General features: G+C 31.8%; 2 protein-coding genes across 6 annotated transcripts; both read left to right on the forward strand.

The window, feature by feature from the left end:
- Nucleotides 1-1,830: 1,830 nt before the first annotated feature.
- LOC104701159 (protein ASYMMETRIC LEAVES 2) lies at nt 1,831-4,834 on the forward strand. Of its 5 annotated transcripts, XM_087456683.1 has the most exons (5): nt 1,873-2,003; nt 2,178-2,282; nt 2,663-2,778; nt 3,588-3,706; nt 3,948-4,834. In XM_087456683.1, the coding sequence occupies exon 5, from the start codon at nt 3,988-3,990 to the stop codon at nt 4,588-4,590; it is 603 nt and encodes a 200-aa protein (XP_087312809.1). In that variant the 5' UTR covers nt 1,873-2,003; nt 2,178-2,282; nt 2,663-2,778; nt 3,588-3,706; nt 3,948-3,987; the 3' UTR covers nt 4,591-4,834. The 5 variants fall into 5 exon arrangements, with proteins under 5 accessions (XP_087312808.1, XP_087312809.1, XP_087312810.1 ...); XM_087456682.1 differs by having other exon boundaries at nt 1,831-2,282; XM_087456684.1 differs by lacking the exon at nt 2,663-2,778 and having other exon boundaries at nt 1,875-2,003.
- A 5,858-nt stretch (nt 4,835-10,692) lies between these two features.
- LOC147941327 (uncharacterized) lies at nt 10,693-11,130 on the forward strand. Its single transcript, XM_087458474.1, has one exon. The coding sequence runs from the start codon at nt 10,693-10,695 to the stop codon at nt 11,128-11,130; it is 438 nt and encodes a 145-aa protein (XP_087314600.1).
- The last annotated feature ends 3,792 nt before the right edge of the window (nt 11,131-14,922 follow it).

Consider the following 14,922-nt stretch of genomic DNA (forward strand, 5'->3'; position numbering starts at 1 on the left):
TTTTTTTTTGGTTGGCTAAATCGCTTGGTAGCTTTATTTGTTCAAAAATACGCTTGATAAGTAACAGGATTGTTCCAATCAATCCGTTTCAAAAATGATTTAATAAAAGAATCATATCAACATGAATGGCTAAAAATATGTATTAAAATATTATTGTCGTATTAAAATATGTATTAAAAATCTGCAAAAATATTTATATTGGATATGAGCTTCAAATACTTCATTTATTGAATAAACTATATACTACTTATCTTTATCATTTCACTCTATGGATTTTCTGAATGAGTATATTACTAAATCGTAAGACTAGTCAAAAAGTGGATGGCTCCATTAACTGTTCTAGCGTAACTATTCTTAGAAGTATTTGGTTTTACTATTTTAGTCTATACTCTCTGATATTTGAATGCTCAGGTAACGTTTTCAAAATTGGAGATTTGATTGTAGTTAAACTTTATCATTCGCAAATTTATCATCGATAAAATAGAGCTTGTAAGTAGGCCCCGAAATGTGGAAAACATTGTAATTAAAATACAACTATAGTTTTATAAGAGGACGCAATGTATATATATAATAATAGAAAAAAAATAATATGAAAACGATATAAGCCAAACATACTTATTATGAATATTAATTGGAGAGGAGGGGTGTTACCATCCATATGGTGTGAATTCTATGATTTTTGGACCCATTTGATATAAACGAAGGAAGAAGACAAAGAACATGAAGACATGAATAGTTTATTTTAGAGTTAATAAGAAAAATGTTTAAATAAAAAGGAATGGTTGTCGTTTGAAAATGGGTACGAGTAAACAGTGTTGCAGACTCTGCTCCAACAGTAATTACAACAATGCAATATGCAACCACGACCCACTTGCTTCTATTCATTTCCCATTCTTGCTCTCTCTCTCCAAATTGACTAATGTTTTAAATGTTATATATAATGATGATAACACCATTACTTCTCTTTGCACGCTTCTTCGTTAGGTTAGGTTGTACGTAAAAAAGTGATGACCTATATCAGTTTTAAACCGCAGAGACCAAATAAGTTTCAATTCAGATTACTTAATCGAGTGTTTAAACCGCATATAACTTTTGCTTTTCTATCTTGACATTTACCAAGAAAGGAGAAGTAAGTGAAAACAGAAAGTATAAAAGTTTTGACAATCGCTTACACCAAATTTTTAGTACATAAGGTAAAGAGTACACATTTATTGTATAGTGGTTGTAATGGTTTAATTTGGCTCTATTGGTTGAGAAGATATATAAAAAAGTACTGTAATTACTAAGAGAGACCATATTAATTTAAAAATGTAATCATGAGCTTGAATAAATAATACTAGAAGGATGTATCATTGTTATATTTTCTATAGATCACCAATTAAAACCAGGTGTTCATTTCTTATAGTAACATTTTCTGAGGATTTATCTTAAGATAATTAAAATGCAACAAACTACAGAACTATATATATACATAGTATTGTGTCTTGAGAATGTAACTTCAATTATTAACACCGAAATGTATAAAAACGTAAAGCATCTAAGAAACGGTGCCTCTGTCCCTAACCCAATACTCAAACGGTTCAATACAAAACTCTAATAAACGTTTTTTTCTTTTTCTTTTTTTGGTCAAAAATTGTTTTCTTTTCTTTTGTTCCTTTAAATGCATAAAAAAAGAATACTATAACCTAATATTATAGTTGGTTACTAATGTTCTAGTACCCTAATCTTATGTGTTACTAATATTGGGTTACCTTTAAAACTCCAAAAAACAAAGTAGGTATATCATTATATAAACAAGTTTGATAGTATGTCTCCTAATTTTTTTCCCATAGAGGAAACTTAATAGATATATATTGAAGAAAGACAGAGTCCGTGATTACTCATAACACTCTCTTTCTATCTCTATACATATCGACACACCATAAAAGTTGTTCTTTCTCTCCGTCTCCTTAGCCTCTGCATCAGGGCGATTTTCTCTTTCTATCTCCCTACACCTTAGGGAGGTACTGATCCTAAAAACTCATCATCTTTCTATGCCTTCCTCTTTTCTTTCACTTATTTTTTTCATTTCTTTTTCTTTTTTGTTTCTTCCATACTCTGCGCAAAACTAGCGAGTCAAAAAAAATAAAGACACTTGCATGAGCATGATATAATATTATAATATATTTTGTAATTAGAGAAAGAGAGAGAAGAGAAGAGAAGAAGGTGGCAGTAGATTCCTGTGGCTTTTTTTGTATAAAGAAACATGAAAAAATGGGTTTGACCGAAGAAACTTGAGGACGGTAACTTCATTATCAACTTTTCTTATTGTATAGTATCATTAACTTACTTTTGTATTTGATATCTTTTATTTTGTCAACCGTATCATATTGTAATGTGATGCGTATTACTAGAGAGTATAATAATGGTAATAACAAAATGCTTTGTTACTGTATGTAAATCCCTAGACAAAAAGAATAAGAATAAAAAGAGCAAAATTCTTCATCCCAAGATCCATCAGGAGAGTCAGATTCAGACCCCATCTCTCATTTCCCATCTCTCCTTGTCACATTTATTTCCTTCTTCTTCTTCTTTTTTCTTTTCTTTTACTGTTCTACTATATGCATAATATTTTGAAATTTAATACTTATAATCATACATTTATTGTTATTATTGTTGTTAGAGTCTATGCTAGGGTCCAAGGGTTCATCCCAAGATCCCCTCTTCTTCTCTAGGAACTCTCAACTTCTTCACATGGAAATCAATTCCCTCTAGTACAAAATCCTATTACTATTGAAGGTATGTTTATACTCTATGGTCAATTTTTTATTTAGTAGATAAACTTTTAAAAATTAATAACATTAATTAGTACTAGTCTTATCATATTTATGAGCTCATTTTCTAAAATACTAATATAATAAGAAATTTTAAGCACAAGATGAGCTTTGCCAATCGAGAGCCTCAAAACCCAAAAGTCTCTTCTTCACGAGATCCAATCTTTTGCTTTTTAGTAATTAATTACATCTTCTTCCTTCTCCTCTCTCTTCTTCTTCTTCGTCCCCTCTCTCATACCTACCTATAAGCAACACAAAGAACACCATTTTATCCCATCTGTTTTATTCCTTATATTTCGTTAATCCATCCATACGCATTCCAACTATACGGTGCAAATTCAATTTCTTCCTCTTTTTAACTTGTTTGTTTCTTAATAATGATTTTTAATTCCTCAGGTTATGTCTAGACTGGTCTACTTACCAAAATTTGACTAGCAATCATATAGCTACAAATTCCTCTATATTATAGCTAGCTACACATATCTCTAGGTCTGAAATGATATTTTTATATCTTCCAAGCATATATTATATATCTGAATGCATACCTTTATGTTTGACTTTAGAAAAGCACCTTCTTGTTACTCATTTTTTCCTCTATTTGCTTTCAACAGTTGACGAGAAGGTTGGATCAGTGCATATAGTTAATTTATATACATATATATAAGAATTAGATATACACAACTTTATGTGTGTGTACTGTGTATATGCATATATATAGAACTTACCAAATATCTTTAATACTATACTAATTGCAAAGTTCCTCTTATTTTACAGCTTTTTGTATGTAACACCAAATAGCAGCTTAAAGAGAAAGCAGAGAGGATCTTCTTTTATTTCTCCTCAGAGAAGCAGAAACCATATCTTCAAAGAAGTCTTCTTTAATTTTGTCGCAGGTAAGCTTTCCTTATTTTAGAGATTGAGACCACTTCTCTAATTTATATTTCTTTCTTTATTTAGCTCACTTATTTCATATATATAAATTATAAAAAACAGAAAAAAAATCTCCAAAATCACATCATTTCGAAATTTTGATTTCGTAATATCTTTTTTTCCTTTGTAAATTCTTCTACCTCCAAAAAAAATAAATTAAAAAACCCTAATTGTTTTTTTCATTTCAACGGCGGCTTTGTGTAGGGAGAGGGAAAAGAAAGAAAATTGAAATACTCTCATTTTAATGGCATCTTCATCAACAAACTCACCATGCGCCGCCTGCAAATTTCTTCGGCGAAAATGTCAGCCGGAATGCGTATTCGCACCATATTTCCCACCGGACCAGCCACAAAAATTTGCAAACGTTCACAAAGTGTTTGGAGCAAGCAACGTCACTAAGCTCCTTAACGAGCTTCACCCTTCACAACGTGAAGACGCAGTTAACTCTTTGGCCTATGAAGCCGACATGCGTCTCCGTGACCCTGTCTACGGCTGCGTTGGAGTCATCTCTCTCCTCCAACATCAGCTCCGTCAGCTTCAGATAGATCTCAGCTGTGCTAAATCAGAGCTCTCGAAGTACCAAAGCCTCGGTATCCTCGCCGCCACTCATCAGAGTCTAGGCATCAACTTACTCGCCGGAGCAGCCGATGGAACAGCTACCGCCGCCGTGAGAGATCACTACCACCACCACCAGTTTTTTCCTAGAGAACAGATGTTTGGTGGCTTGGATGTTCCGGCCGGTAACAACTACGACGGTGGGATTCTGGCCATTGGACAGATCACTCAGTTTCAGCAGCCGAGAGCCGCCGCCGGAGACGACGGTCGCCGTACTGTTGATCCTTCTTGAGAATTTAGGGTTTTGGTGGTTCATCATCGTCGATCGCTTGGTGTTAATGAAATTATAATTAAAAAAGAATTATATTTGATGTGGAAAACCAAAATATTTTAAACGTATGGTACGTCTCTCTTGATGACATTAATTTATGTTTTATTATTATTATTATTATTATTATTATTATTATTATCACTTAGATATATGATGATAGTCCCTTTTGTATTTCTTTCAAATTATAAGGATTTATTTCTCTTAATTTATATTTTCATATTTATTTCCAGCAAGAAATATAGATCTAATATCAGTTAATATTGAGGTGATTTTTAATCAATACTAGTGAATGTTAGACTTGTAAAGTATTTATTATTAAGAAAATAATGAATATAAAACCATGTAGGGTAGAGTAATGTACATGAAATATGTTGTATATACTATAAATGATATATATTTGCAAGAAAAGAGGTTTGATGTGGAACACTGTCAGCGTCAAGGATAAGATTTGATGTAGGAAGGAGCTTAACGGAATACAACATGAACATGAAGCATCTTATCTCCGGGCGAATGATACCTACTAGGCTCTTTCTAGGCTTTCTCTCTAATTAAGTCTCCTTCAACTATTTATTATGATGACTCTGTTTATTGTTGTTGTAAATACTAATTGTCACATCAAGTCATCAACTATGTTAGAAGATTTGTTTCTTTTTTCTTTTAACTATTTGGTTACTATAGTAACATGCAAAATCTCAGTTATCCACTACTAGAGTATAACTGGTGTTCTTTAAAAAAAAAAATCAGTATAGAAATTCACAGAACAAAATACAAAATAAATAACCTTTCACGAAATCTACAAACATGTTAAAAGAATTCTGACCAACAAAAAAATATGTTAATTTATCTAATGGAAATTCTAACTGAATTTTTGTTGGTAACTCTTAAATAGTTTTTTTTTGGAAAAAATTATTTGGTTATAGTAAGTTGTAACGTGCAAAATCTCAATTACACTACTACATTAGAAGTGGTATATATACTTTTTTAAATCAGCATTTTTATATAAATGAAAACAAAATTATATAACGAATTAGAATGTATATTAAAATCAAATGTAAAAACCTTTCCTAAAATGAATACTGGAGTATTAAAAATAAAGATAATTTCTTTCTTTTGCTCTGGTTTGCTTCTAAATGAAGGAAATGTTGTTAGTTTTTAAATACGCGTTTCTTCTTTTTTTTTTTCTTTTCTTTTCTTTTTACGTGTTACAATGCAACCGTATCTAGTCAATTGCATTATTTTTGTCAACTAGTCAATTGCATTTAAGATACATAAAAATGATGATTATAGTATCTATATTTACACTTTAATTTGATCTGTTCATTAACTAGTATAATTAATGACAAGTATCGACACAATTCCCAGTGTTGACCAAAATCCCCCAAATTTTCAGAGTACTTTTGAAGAAACCCTAAAGTTAAAAGATTGCCAAAATGGTTTGCTCGCCTTGCACCTGTCGCCCGCACGGTTGCATCATCCAATTTTTTTTTTTTTACTTTCTTACTCCATAAATATATTAAAATTAAGCTTATTCTTTTCTTTTCGATCTTTCATTGCCAAAACGGGTTACCAAAGCAAGTTCATTGACATCGGAATTTCTATAGGATAATTAATTAAAACCCTATAAGCAATTTTAAAAAACATTATATATATTAACAGAAAAGGTAATAAAATAATAACAAGTTAGTGCGTATAAAATATTACTAGTTATATCTATTTAAACCATATATTTATAATTAGAATGAGGTTAGAATCACAATTTTTTTTAGTAAAAAAGAAGATATTTGGATTATTTTTGTTCATCAAATGGTAAGTGTAGATTTAAGTATAACCTCATTCTAATGAAAAAGTATTATATGTAAACCATTTATTTAAAATATAATATTTTGTAATACATGGTATATATATATATGTCATTTGTTCACTTTTTACGTTTTGAACACACGTTTTACTATTTTGTACCATTCAAAATATTTATCACAATTTTTACGTTTTAGAAAAGTACAATATATCAAATTATAACTTGAAAATAAAAACATGATTAATCTACTAAAAACAAATTTTCAATAATATATAATTATTTAGAGCTTTTTGTACAGTTCAGTTTATTTTGCTAAAAATTATTCAATTATTATGCTATTTTATAACATCATCTCTTATATAATATAAATAATAACCGTTAAAAATTCTTTAAATCCAACTTAATTGTTGAAAAAAATAATTAAATAGCCTAGATTGTCATCGGTGGAAAAAAAAATAGTTAGTTGTGAAATGACTTTAGTGCATTAAGTTAATGGTAAGTCTAATTATAGAAGACACCATTATACTAATGATCGAGTTATGGTCCTTATGACTATAGAGATTTGGCTAATGAGTCGACTCGTTGTGGTCTAATAATTAATATAAAAAGTTAGTTAGTTTTTATATTATAAATTAGTAGTATGTGAAACGAAAGATGTTTAGTTTGAGTAAAAACTCTTAATATAAATTTAGATTAAATTGATAATTTTTATTTTTATACAGCAAAATTTGTCTTCTTTTTATTTATTATTAGACAATGTACCCAATATATGAAGAAGTTAACGAGATCCCTCCAGGAAGTCATTCAATCTCTCATCAAGATTGAGAGCCGGCTTTAAAACTCGATGCTTTAGTCCAAAAAAAAAAAAAAACTCGATGCTCGGCGGAAAATTTTGTGAAGAGGTTCTCGGAAGGGATTGGTTACGTTTCTCGTGGGTCGCATGAAATATCATGAGTCATGGGAAACATGTTTTGCTATCTTTAACCAACATGGTAAAGGCAGTCTCCATAAAGAATAATAAAGATAAGAGAGTCAAGAGGACCATAATAATGTCGATGAAAAGAATCGTACTAGAAATTATCTGAATCATTTTCCATCACTTGGCTAATAAAATAAACAAACCTTGTAAGCTTTTTGACTCCTCATTGGAGAATCTATGCTGCCATGTCAAAAAGTTCAAAAACTTTTTGAGTTTGATCCTTTCATCCTTTATTGATAATATTTAGTTCTTATAGAAAATATTTTTGCTTTTTACCCTATTTGTTTTCTTAAAAACAATATACATATATACTTATTCAGGTTAGTTTCGCTATAAATAGGTAATGATTCTAATTAGATAATTTATCATACATAACGAGATGATGTCAATGAAGGATTTATAACAATACAAGTTAATTAAGAATACATATTAAAATATTTACTTTATTTTTTATTAATATATTACACTATTGTAGATCATTACTACACAAAAATTTCAGGGTTAGACAAGGAAAATTGTTATAAACATGGTATTAAAATCTGAAACACACTTTATTTTAAAAAAAAAAATATACAATACTAAAACCTCACTAATCTAAAACAAAAAGTAAATTATGGAGTGATAAAAACTAAAGGTAGTGTATAAAAAAGGGAAAATGTATGAGAAGTGTACTTATCTAATAGTGTGATGGCAGAAATAGGTACAGCTTCGTGGGAAATTTTACTTCTTGAATCCATCCAAAACCTTCTTTTGTGATCTTCTCAATTCATAACAAACTGTTTGCTTTTTAATACATTATCTTAAAAGCTGTTTTTTTTTCTACACTCACTCTCCCTATATCTCTGTCACAAACAAAGCGACCCCCACATAATATGAGAGACAATGTTCATCCATGGGGCATGTTTCGTATATACGATTATTTAAAAAGTCGAATGATACAAAATTGGGTGCAGTACTTTCCAAAAAAAAAAATGAAATATATATACATATATCAAGCTGCACATATGCTTTAAGTTTGGGACTCAAAAATTTACAGCAAACAAGGCGAGCCTTTGTGACTCAGTTTTTGGAGTTAGATTTTTTTAAGAAGAGTAAACACATAAGATTTCAATGAAGTCAAAATTAATTATGTCTTCACATATATAATTAGGTTCTGCAAAAACTGTAGGCCAAATGTTTGAAACATTGCTTAGTCCATAATGACGTAGTCGTGTTAGTTATTATTTCATCTTCTTTGTGTTTGGATGATAGTGTTCTTTGTTGTAAGATAACTAGTCACTCTAAAGGCACAAGAATTTATAAAATTTCTTCACCTAAAAAAAGTCTTATGAACCATAATTTTATCACTCTACTGGTTATATTTTCTGGTAATGGTTTATGGTTTTTTTTTTTTTTTTGGCAAAAGGTAATGATTAATCTAATCCAAAAAATACCTATGAAAATTTACATACATACTATATATTGGATGAGCTAATTTAAGAGCACTGGCTGGAGCTTAAGAGAGAGTCGCGTAGTAAGACATGTTAATAACTTAATATGATAAATTGATAACCAAACAAGCCCTCCTCTGTTTCATCACTTTAAACTTGGCAAAGTTATAATACTAGTTGACAAAATCTTGGTATGATTTTTTGGCGTCGGTAAATGGATGTATATAATGTAGTAATGTATATTACACGAGTGTGTAAAGCAATGAATGAGTTAGTTTTGAGAAGACTGAGAAAGAGAGAGAGTGAATAAATGCAAAAGCTCTAAAATAGTTAGGAGAGGAGAGGAGACTGTTAAGCAAGAAGGGCTTCCCAAAAGAAGAAAGCCAAAGAGACGAAATAGAAAAGGACAAAAATAGCGACAAAAAGGCAAATGAATAGTGGTTGTTGAGATATGAGCCTATTCCATTTATTATGTAAATCCTTTTTAATATAAATACTTTTTTTTTCTATTTTCATGGCTTAGTATTCAAAATTTATACTACTTTATATATATTGTGTGTGTGACAGATGGCTAAGGATATGTCATTTGAGATAGAGAGATCATCATGTCTCATTTATTACCTTCTTCTTGCTTTTATTTCTCCATCGATGTTCTCAATTTTTTTTCCTTTTTTTCTAATAGCAAAATGAAATTTATTTATTTTCTTTTGAGTTTAAATTTTGCACATATTGTTGTCTCAAAATAATAGTACTACAAATTGTTGGGACAACAAAAGTAAGTAATACACTAATTTTTTTTCTGTGTTTATATTCTACTGCAATAGTTTTCAACCATCAGAATATTTAGTAACTATATAGTTTAACATTTGCAAGAAATCAATAATAACACAAACCAAATTTTATATTTTTATAGTGGATAAAATAATAAAAAGCGAAATAAATAAATTATGTTATTTATTTAACCTTTAACATATTATAAGAACGCAAGATATATGTTAATACGTTTGAAAGAATTATAGTATTATGCAAATTGCTTTTTTAGAAAAATTAATATTCTTAATATTTACACAAAAGAAATTTAAAAATTAAAAGTTAATACGGAGAGAGATCAATAATGAAAAAAGAACACAGCAGAGAGAAGCTACTTTGCTTTTCGCTCATATCACATCACGCACAGAATTATCAGATGCTACTGATTTGAAAGACGTAGTCAAATTTTTTTATTATGATTTTTATTTAATACAAATTCACTAAAAATAATATATAAAAAAGACAGAGGTTGGGATTACAATGATGACGTACTTTCGCAATGATGCTCTTTGTCTTAAATGCATCGCCACTGTTTTACTCTCTCTCTCCTTTCCTTCGTAATGTAATTGTACCGCTGACGCAATGCACATTCAATTTTTGATTTCTTCGTTCATTTTGTTGATGTGAAGATCAACTGTGTTTAAGCTTGGTTTTTTAATTACTGTAGAATGTTTATTCTTAAGTTCCAATTTTAAACATCTTTAGGCGCTAAGTACAATTTATAGTTTGCATATGGATACATATTGTAATAGTTTAATGTTACGATTGAGAAAATAGGAAACATTTGATAAATCTCTTTGTTAATGAACTCTATTAGGAACTAACATTTGATTTTTTACTTGTTAACCTGGTATTTTAGATACTACTTATGACAAAACTCAGTTAACTATATAGATCCAGTTATGTTTGTCAGTTTGTTATGGAAACTCAATCAATCTCATTCGAGCGGCAATTTTTCCTCCAGACAGTTATGGAAGCACTTACATCCTTCGGGACCTCCAGTTGTGTGGCATTCGCAGGTTTGGTTCAAGGAGAGAATCCCAAAAATGGCTTTCATGACTTGGCTCACAGTTCTTGATAGGTTAACGACTCGAGATCGGCTCAGAAGATGGAATCTCCCTATTCCAGCAAATTGTCTGCTCTGCTCAGCAGGAATTGAATCTCGTGACCACTTGTTCTTCCAATGTAACTTCTCGCTTCAACTCTGGAATGACTTCTTCACTCAATTCGATCCTCCACAGGCTACATCTTTCACAGGATCACTCCAATGGATTAAGAATCCTACAAGAAACAGGAAGCTTAATATCATTTGCAAGTTGATTTTACAAGCTCTGATTTACAATATCTGGAAGGAACGTAATGCCCGACTTCATACGCCCTCTATAAGCTCTGAAAATCAAATCAAGAGAGAGATCCACCAGTTGCTCCGACGGAAACTAGCTATTCTAGACAGGAAATCCAATCTGATCGCGCCTCCACAGTAAGAATCATTCCTCACTCTATGGTTTTCACATTTTCATTTAACTTAGCTAGCCTTGACAAAAGCTCTCTTCTCTTAACCTGTTTTGGCATTTTGTGCTCTCTTAAAATTGATATAATATAAAATCGGTATCCTTTTTAAAAAAAAAAAAAAAAAAAAATGTTTGTCAGTTTGTACGTAAGACTATTACTTAATTCATAAAATGAGACCGTTTAAAAATGAGGCCGATGGGAGTTTTGTTTATACTGCTCTTGGTTTACATTAAATCAAATTATTTATGTCTTAGTGTTACATTATTGATATATTAATTTAGGTGACTACAAAAAACAACTTTCTTTTGTAGATAATTATTTTCCTTGCCATAAGAAGTAAATCGTAAATATTACTGAGTATGTTTTTTTAACAATTTTTGCATTTTACTATGTACTCTCTGTAGTCTGCCAAACCATAAAAAATAATAGCGTAACATTTTTTGCAATTACCTAGTAGCTGTAATTTTCTTATATAATTCATGGATCAATATATGTAATAATTTTTTGTCGATCCCATGGGAGCGAAGACTTCTCCAAGTATTTTATGTTGTATAACCGTATCATTACTTAGTCCAGTTTGATAGTTGATAACCACATCTGATGGTAACTTAAGGGTAAGAAATGAAGCTCACTTGTTCTACTTCCGGTGATAGCATAACATGTCGAACTTTCTATTACTTTGCTTTGACATCGGATGACCCCTAATTGTTATGTCCGTATGAATTCGGAATAACACCTCAATGCCGATTGTTAGATCATACCAAGTACAATTAAACAATGTATGCATTTAAAATTCACGAATTCTGAATATTTGACTTCTATAATTTTTTACAAGACTATCAAACTCCGGTGAATCAGAGAATCAAAAGAGAAGAGAAAAATCAGAGAGTCAACCAAACCCTCTTTATTCAACAATCACTAAAGTTTGTTACAATCTCATCAATCTACACAAAATGTATATACTTTATTAAAATAGAAACTTAGCTTTGTATATAAAGAATAACTCTATTTTATTAATGTTTAGAAAATATATCTCTTAAAACTAAACATACAAAACTCTCTAATATCTCATGTATGATTGTCATAACTCAACAACCATATTTATAGAACTAGAATTTTTTTACTAATCCACATGAATAGAAAACTTCTTTTTCCTATTCCTAATATAATTTGAACTTTTCTTTTTAGCCTATCTTGTCATTAACTCCAGGAACATGTTCTACATCCACCAGCTCTCTTTCAATACATTCTCGTATGAAGTGGTACTGCTTGTGAATATTTTTGCTTCTACCATGAAACAAAGAGTTCTTGGTAAGAGAAATCGCTGACTTGCTATCGACATTAATGACAGTTTGTTCTTTCTTCCATCGTGTGACTTCGCTTAAAAGATCATGCAGCCATATGGCTTGCTTTGCAGCTTTTGTTGCAGCCATAAACCCTTCTTTGCATGAAGATAGTGCAACTGTGTTATGTTTCTGCATACACCACATGACTAGTGAGCTCCCGAAATTGAACAAATGACCAGTGGTACTTCTTCCATCGTGATCAGGATCAATGTTGTGACTACTGTCACTGTAGCCAACAATCTTCTTTAAGCCTCCTCACTTATATTTTAGACCATAACCTGCAGTTCCTCTAAAATAACGAAAAATCTGTTTCATTATCTCTCCATATGACTTACGAGGGCTCTGCATATATCTGCTCATAACTCCCAATGCAAATGTTAGGTCTTGGCGTGTGTGTGTCAAATATCTCAAACTTCCTTTTTTCCTCCTGAACTGAGTAGGATCAATCTTTGTTTCTCCAAGAGCTTTCGAAATCTGTAAACCAAACTCCATAGGTATTACATTCGAATTACAACTCTCTCGAGACCAACTTCTTCCAAGGTTCTTTGTGCACATCCTTCTTGTCTAATACCGATTCCACTCTTTTATCACGTCAAATTTTTTGCCAGTCACAAACAGATAATCTACATAGACACATCCACTAAGAGTAAGTTTCCATCCTTCTCCTTTGGATACACTGATTCAAAAACTCCAGGTTGATCCACATAGACATCTTCTTTTAATTCTCCATGTAGAAAGATTGTCTTCACGTCCAAGTGATGAATTTCCCATCCATCTGATGTCGCTAATGCTATCAACATTCATATAGTATCCATACGTAGTACAAGAGCAAAAGCTTCTTCAAAACCCACTCCTCTTTGTTGAACATAACCTTTAGCAATGAGTCTTGCTTTGTACTTTTTTATAGTACCGTCTGCATTCCTCTTGATCTTAAGATCCATTTTAGACCAATTAACTTCAAATCTCTTGGTTTGTCAACAAGAATCCATGTTCTGTTTTTGTTGATAGAACTGATCTCTTCCTCACAAGCTTTTCTCCACTCTTGCAGTACTTTTGCATCTTTATAAAATCTTGGCTCATCATTGATCAACAACAATAGGTCTTTACTGTCAATTTCCATAAGAAAAACATAGTATTTTAGATACTTTGGTGGATTTGACTGTCTTTCCGATCATCTTAGTTTTTGTGGTTGTGGTTCTTGATCATTAACAACTTCATTGTTATCATTACCCTTGATAACGACTTAAGAGTTGCTTGCTTCGTCTTAGTTTTCTTCCTCTTTTTTTTTGTGTTTGTGAAATAGAGTTTGGAGAGTTGCTTCCTAGAGGTCCTTCTCCAGCATCCTCAATTTCTTCCCATCTCATGTGGAACATCCCTGGATCTCTCCTTGAATCATCTGAAGTTTCATTCCAGGTCCACTTTTTGTCTCATCAAACACCACATCGCAACTTACTACAACTCTCTGTGTTGTATGATTGTACAACCGATATGCTTTGGAACCAAGCTCAATTCCAAGGTATACCAAGGTCTGTGACCTTTCATCAAGCTTCTCAAGATTAGCAGCGTCAATCTTAGAATAAGTAAATACATCCAAAAACTCTTAGATGATCAATGTTCGGTTTTCTCCCTCATAGGCACTCGTATAGTGTCATGTTATCAAGTGATTTCGTAGGCACTCGATTAATCACATATGTGGCATGGCGTACTCCTTTCCTCCAAAGGTAATTCAGTACTTTCACAGCTTTAATCATGCTTCATGTCATCTCCATCAACGTTATGTTTCTTTTTTCCACAACTCCTGTAACGCCCGGATTGCCACCTCTTAGTGGGGCCAATGTCCAATCCCAGTCCATGGGCCCACCTTCCTTAATGGGCCTCACATCCTCTCACTAGGCCCGTGAGTCCATCTATATCCGACGGTCGGTTTGCTACGTCTGGGAGGATTTAAAAACTTGTTATCGTTCCTACAAATAACCACATGATCTTTTCCTGTGTTTTGTCCTCACTCGCATAGTTCCGACAATCACTTCTCGGAAGGTCACACATCCTGAGACTACTCCAGCTTAAGCACACTTAACTCTGGAGTTCTCTCAAGACCCTTGACCGAAAGGATAAGTGCACTTTGGTGTGATATAGGTGGCCAAATCAATTCTTTTAAACCTCTCCACAAGTCTCTGAAACCGGGGTGTCACAACTCTGTTCTGTTGTGGCGTGTATGGAGCCGTCAAGTTCCTTTTGATGCCATTAGCTTCACAAAAATCATTGAACTCCTTTGAATTGAACTCTCCACCTCTATTAGTCCTAGGAGTAATGATTTTTTTCCCAAGATCTTTCTCCATAACATACTTAAACCCATTGAACCTTTCAAACGCTTCACTCTTCTCTTTTAGCAAGATAGCCCACATGTATCTTGAAAAA

This window comes from Camelina sativa, chromosome 7 (genome assembly GCF_030686135.1).
Source record: "Camelina sativa cultivar CO46 ecotype springtype chromosome 7, ASM3068613v1".
NCBI lineage: Eukaryota > Viridiplantae > Streptophyta > Magnoliopsida > Brassicales > Brassicaceae > Camelina > Camelina sativa.

Bases quoted from the DNA above. Each gene is read 5' to 3' on its own strand.
- LOC147941327 (XM_087458474.1), top strand. From the start codon at position 10,693: ATGGCTTTCATGACTTGGCTCACAGTTCTTGATAGGTTAACGACTCGA.
- LOC104701159 (XM_087456682.1), top strand. From the start codon at position 3,988: ATGGCATCTTCATCAACAAACTCACCATGCGCCGCCTGCAAATTTCTT.